This window comes from Lottia gigantea (assembly GCF_000327385.1).
Source record: "Lottia gigantea unplaced genomic scaffold LOTGIsca_214, whole genome shotgun sequence".
NCBI classification, from domain to species: Eukaryota; Metazoa; Mollusca; class Gastropoda; family Lottiidae; genus Lottia; species Lottia gigantea.
The window spans coordinates 215,632-221,587 of NW_008708498.1; the positions used below are offsets into that span (position 1 = coordinate 215,632).

General features: G+C 28.7%; 1 protein-coding gene across 1 annotated transcript in view; it reads left to right on the forward strand.

Annotated features, from left to right (window-relative positions):
- The window catches only part of LOTGIDRAFT_239252 (hypothetical protein), a gene marked incomplete at both ends in the record, with an annotated part of 11,478 nt that extends 6,414 nt beyond the window's left edge, over nucleotides 1-5,064 (forward strand). Inside the window, 4 exons of the mRNA XM_009054383.1 lie at nucleotides 274-392; nucleotides 3,612-3,741; nucleotides 4,677-4,748; nucleotides 5,029-5,064. Of these exons, the coding sequence (XP_009052631.1) occupies nucleotides 274-392; nucleotides 3,612-3,741; nucleotides 4,677-4,748; nucleotides 5,029-5,064 (357 nt within the window). The remainder of the gene's footprint in view (nucleotides 1-273; nucleotides 393-3,611; nucleotides 3,742-4,676; nucleotides 4,749-5,028) is intronic.
- Nucleotides 5,065-5,956: the final 892 nt, after the last annotated feature.

Sequence of the window (5,956 nt, forward strand, 5' to 3'; positions counted from 1 at the left end):
GAAACTACTGGATTCATTCTACTAGCTGATAACCCATGTTTATCAAAACAAGTAAATGCTGAGGTCACGTGAGGTCGCACATGTAGATTATTAATCCTTTGCGGAAATGCACGAAAAATAGGTTAGCACGAAATTAGGTTACTTGACTGTATGAAAATATTACTCTAGAAATAGTTTATTTACTGATAGCTCTTGTCAACCGCCCGGATGACTTGGCTGCCATTACAATTGTAGGTGTATAACAATGGCCATTGCTATTTTTATATCTTACAGGTTACCAGAACATTGGCAGGTCATCAGAATTACAGCATTGATGCCAAAAGTGAACCATTGACATTAGTGAGTGAAAAGGATGGAATTCGTACGATTTGTCTCAATAATCCAAAGAAAAGGTAAAAATCTTTAGTAATGTTACAATGTATATTTCAGGAATGCCCCACCTTTAGTAATGTTACAATGTTACATATTATAGTAATGTACTGTCTATAGTATTGTTACCATGTTATATATTATAGTAATGTCCTGTCTTTAGTATTGTTACAATGTTATATATTATAGTAATGTCCTGTCTTTAGTATTGTTATAATGTTATATATTATAGTAATGTACTGTCTATAGTATTGTTATCATGTTATATATTATAGTAATGTCCTGTCTTTAGTATTGTTACAATGTTATATATTATAGGAATGTCCTGTCTTTAGTATTGATACAATGTTATATATTATAGTAATGTCCTGTCTATAGTATTGTTACAATGTTATATATTATAGTAATGTCCTGTCTTTAGTGTTGTTACAATGTTATATATTATAGTAATGTCCTGTCTTTAGTAATGTTACAATGTTATATATTATAGTAATGTACTGTCTTTAGTATTGTTACAATGTTATATATTATAGTAATGTCCTGTCTTTAGTATTGATACAATGTTATATATTATAGTAATGTACTGTCTTTAGTAATGTTACAATGTTATATATTATAGTAATGTACTGTCTTTAGTATTGTTACAATGTTATATATTATAGGAATGCCCTGTCTTTAGTATTGATACAATGTTATATATTATATGAATGCCCTGTCTTTAGTATTGATACAATGTTATATATTATAGTAATGTCCTGTCTTTAGTATTGTTACAATGTTATATATTATAGGAATGCCCTGTCTTTAGTGTTGTTACAATGTTATATATTATAGTAATGTACTGTCTTTAGTATTGTTACAATGTTATATATTATAGTAATGTACTGTCTTTAGTATTGTTATAATGTTATATATTATAGTAATGTCCTGTCTTTAGTATTGTTACAATGTTATATATTATAGTAATGTCCTGTCTTTAGTATTGTTACAATGTTATATATTATAGTAATGTCCTGTCTTTAGTGTTGTTACAATGTTATATATTATAGTAATGTCCTGTCTTTAGTATTGTTATAATGTTATATATTATAGGAATGTCCTGTCTTTAGTATTGATACAATGTTATATATTATAGTAATGTCCTGTCTTTAGTATTGTTATAATGTTATATATTATAGTAATGTCCTGTCTATAGTAATGTTATAATGTTATATATTATAGTAATGTACTGTCTTTAGTATTGTTACAATGTTATATATTATAGTAATGTCCTGTCTTTAGTATTGATACAATGTTATATATTATAGTAATGTACTGTCTTTAGTATTGTTACAATGTTATATATTATAGTAATGTCCTGTCTTTAGTATTGTTACAATGTTATATATTATAGGAATGTCCTGTCCTTAGTATTGATACAATGTTATATATTATAGTAATGTCCTGTCTTTAGTATTGATACAATGTTATATATTATAGTAATGTACTGTCTTTAGTGTTGTTACAATGTTATATATTATAGTAATGTCCTGTCTTTAGTGTTGATACAATGTTATATATCATAGTAATGTCCTGTCTTTAGTGTTGTTACCATGTTATATATCATAGTAATGTCCTGTCTTTAGTATTGATACAATGTTATATATTATAGTAATGTCCTGTCTTTAGTATTGTTATAATGTTATATATTATAGTAATGTCCTGTCTTTAGTAGGGTTACAATGTTATATATTATAGTAATGTCCTGTCTTTAGTATTGTTACAATGTTATATATTATAGGAATGTCCTGTCTATAGTATTGTTACAATGTTATATATTATAGTAATGTACTGTCTTTAGTATTGTTACAATGTTATATATTATAGGAATGTCCTGTCTATAGTATTGTTACAATGTTATATATTATAGTAATGTACTGTCTTTAGTATTGTTACAATGTTATATATTATAGTAATGTACTGTCTTTAGTATTGTTATAATGTTATATATCATAGTAATGTCCCGTCTGTAGTGTTGTTACAATGTTATATATTATAGTAATGTACTGTCTTTAGTATTGATACAATGTTATATATTATAGTAATGTCCTGTCTATAGTATTGTTACAATGTGATATATTATAGTAATGTCCTGTCTATAGTATTGTTACAATGTGATATATTATAGTAATGTCCTGTCTATAGTATTGATACAATGTTATATATTATAGTAATGTCCTGTCTATAGTATTGTTACAATGTGATATATTATAGTAATGTCCTGTCTTTAGTATTGTTATAATGTTATATATTATAGTAATGTCCTGTCTATAGTATTGTTACAATGTTATATATTATAGTAATGTCCTGTCTTTAGTATTGTTATAATGTTATATATTATAGTAATGTCCTGTCTTTAGTAGGGTTACAATGTTATATATTATAGTAATGTCCTGTCTATAGTATTGTTACAATGTGATATATTATAGTAATGTCCTGTCTTTAGTATTGTTATAATGTTATATATTATAGTAATGTCCTGTCTATAGTATTGTTACAATGTTATATATTATAGTAATGTCCTGTCTTTAGTATTGTTATAATGTTATATATTATAGTAATGTCCTGTCTTTAGTAGGGTTACAATGTTATATATTATAGTAATGTCCTGTCTATAGTATTGTTATAATGTTATATATTATAGTAATGTCCTGTCTTTAGTATTGATACAATGTTATATATTATAGTAATGTACTGTCTTTAGTATTGTTACAATGTTATATATTATAGTAATGTCCTGTCTATAGTAATGTTATAATGTTATATATTATAGGAATGCACTGTCTTTAGTATTGTTATAATGTTATATATTATAGTAATGTCCTGTCTTTAGTATTGTTACAATGTTATATATTATAGTAATGTCCTGTCTTTAGTATTGTTACAATGTTATATATTATAGTAATGTCCTGTCTTTAGTATTGTTATAATGTTATATATTATAGTAATGTCCTGTCTATAGTATTGTTACAATGTTATATATTATAGTAATGTCCTGTCTTTAGTATTGTTACAATGTTATATATTATAGTAATGTCCTGTCTTTAGTATTGATACAATGTTATATATTATAGTAATGTCCTGTCTTTAGTATTGTTACAATGTTATATATTATAGTAATGTACTGTCTTTAGTAATGTTACAATGTTATATATTATAGTAATGTCCTGTCTATAGTAATGTTATAATGTTATATATTATAGGAATGCCCTGTCGTTAGAAATGTTGAATCAACTGTGGCAAGATTTAAGTAAAGATAATAAAAGTCTACGAGTTGTTATTTTATCAGCTACAGGTCCAGTATTTTCAGCAGGACATGATTTAACAGAATTGGTATGTTTATTTATAGATTGGGTTAGGGATTGGCTATATTTGGCTAGGAGTGTTAAGGGAAAAATCTGCAGACTGATTAATCTTGAACTCAAGTTATTATGACTCCCTGTAAAATAGTGAAGGGTAATAGAGCGTTCAGACGCCTAAAGTTAAGCCAGCTTAACTATCAACCGTACTTCGAGTCTGGTTTACTGGTGAGCGTTTATACGGACATAAAAATAAAGCCAGCTCAAAATTGGATGAAAAAAACTCTTAATTGTAGAAAAATATGTCTCCTACGTATTCTAAAGATTTTAACTAATAATATCAAGTCATTATAAATCCAAACACCAAAACTAGTTCAAACTTCCTAATTAATAATTAGTACTCTCAGTTTTTAATTAACCCTTTTAAAACACATTCAGTTTGATCAAGTAAATATATAGATATAAATAACATATTTTAGAAATATTTTCAGGTATAATTTAGGATGTTTTTGATAATTGAAAACTTTTACAAAAAGCGGAATATCCCTTTAACCTGCCTTAGCTTTAGTCGTTTGACAGCTGTTCATCTGAACGCTGTATAAATAATGACAGCTCTCCGGAAAACAGGAAACTAGTTAGCAATCAACTGTTCATCTGAACGCTGTATAAATAATGACAGCTCTCCGGAAAACAGGAAACTAGTTAGCAATCAACTGTTCATCTGAACGCTCTATAAATAATGACAGCTCTCCGGAAAACAGGAAACTAGTTAGCAATCAACTGTTCATCTGAACGCTCTATAAATAATGACAGCTCTGCGGAAAACAGGAAACTAGTTAGCAATCAACTGTTCATCTGAACACTCTTAAAAAAGATAACTAAAAATTTATCTTAATGATAATATTAGCATTATTGAAGTTTAGGGTTTATAAAATCTATCTTGTGTAATTGTTTTATTTGGTATTTTAGAGGAAAGAAGATGGTAGACATCACCATGAAGAAGTTTTTAGACGCTGTACACATGTCATGACTTTATTACAGGTTAGTCAACTGTATTGGTGGCAGGGGGTAAAGGAGACGCGGTGCCAGTGGGGGTTAAAGGCTGGGCGCCAGTGGAGGTATAGGGGTTGGCGCCAGTGTGGGTACAGGAGACGCGGTGGCAGTGGGGGTAAAGGAGACGTGGCGCCAGTTGGGGTAAGACGCGGCGCCAGTGGGGGTAAAGGAGACGCGGCGCCAGTGGGGGTTTCTTGGTTCTGATTGTTAATACTTGATTTATTTATTAATCCAGTCATCTAATTATATTTTAACTTTTATATTGTAGGAAATGTCTGTTCCGGTCATTGCCCAAGTTAAAGGTGAGATTTTTACTGAAAAAAGAACATCATGACATCATGCTCTAGTCTAAAGTTTAAACAGACATCATGTTCTAGTCTAAAGTTTAAACAGACATCATGTTCTAGTCTAAAGTTTAAACAGACATCATGTTCTAGTCTAAAGTTTAAACAGACATCATGTTCTAGTTTAAAGTTTAAACAGACATCATGCTCTAGTCTAAAGTTTAAACAGACATCATGTTCTAGTCTAAAGTTTAAACAGACATCATGTTCTAGTCTAAAGTTTAAACAGACATCATGCTCTAGTCTAAAGTTTAAACAGACATCATGCTCTAGTCTAAAGTTTAAACAGACATCTAGTCTAAAGTTTAAACAGACATCATGCTCTAGTCTAAAGTTTAAACAGACATCATGCTCTAATCTAAAGCTTAAACAGACATCATGTTCTAGTCTAAAGTTTAAACAGACATCATGTTCTAGTCTAAAGTTTAAACAGACATCATGTTCTAGTCTAAAGTTTAAACAGACATCATGCTCTAATCTAAAGTTTAAACAGACATCATGCTCTAATCTAAAGTTTAAACAGACATCATGCTCTAGTCTAAAGTTTAAACAGACATCATGCTCTAGTCTAAAGTTTAAACAGACATCATGTTCTAGTCTAAAGTTTAAACAGACATCATGTTCTAGTCTAAAGTTTAAACAGACATCATGTTCTAGTCTAAAGTTTAAACAGACATCATGTTCTAGTCTAAAGTTTAAACAGACATCATGCTCTAGTCTAAAGTTTAAACAGACATCATGTTCTAGTCTAAAGTTTAAACAGACATCATGTTCTAGTCTAAAGTTTAAACAGACATCATGTTCTAGTCTAAAGTTTAAACAGACATCATGTTCTGTCTAAAGTTAAACAGA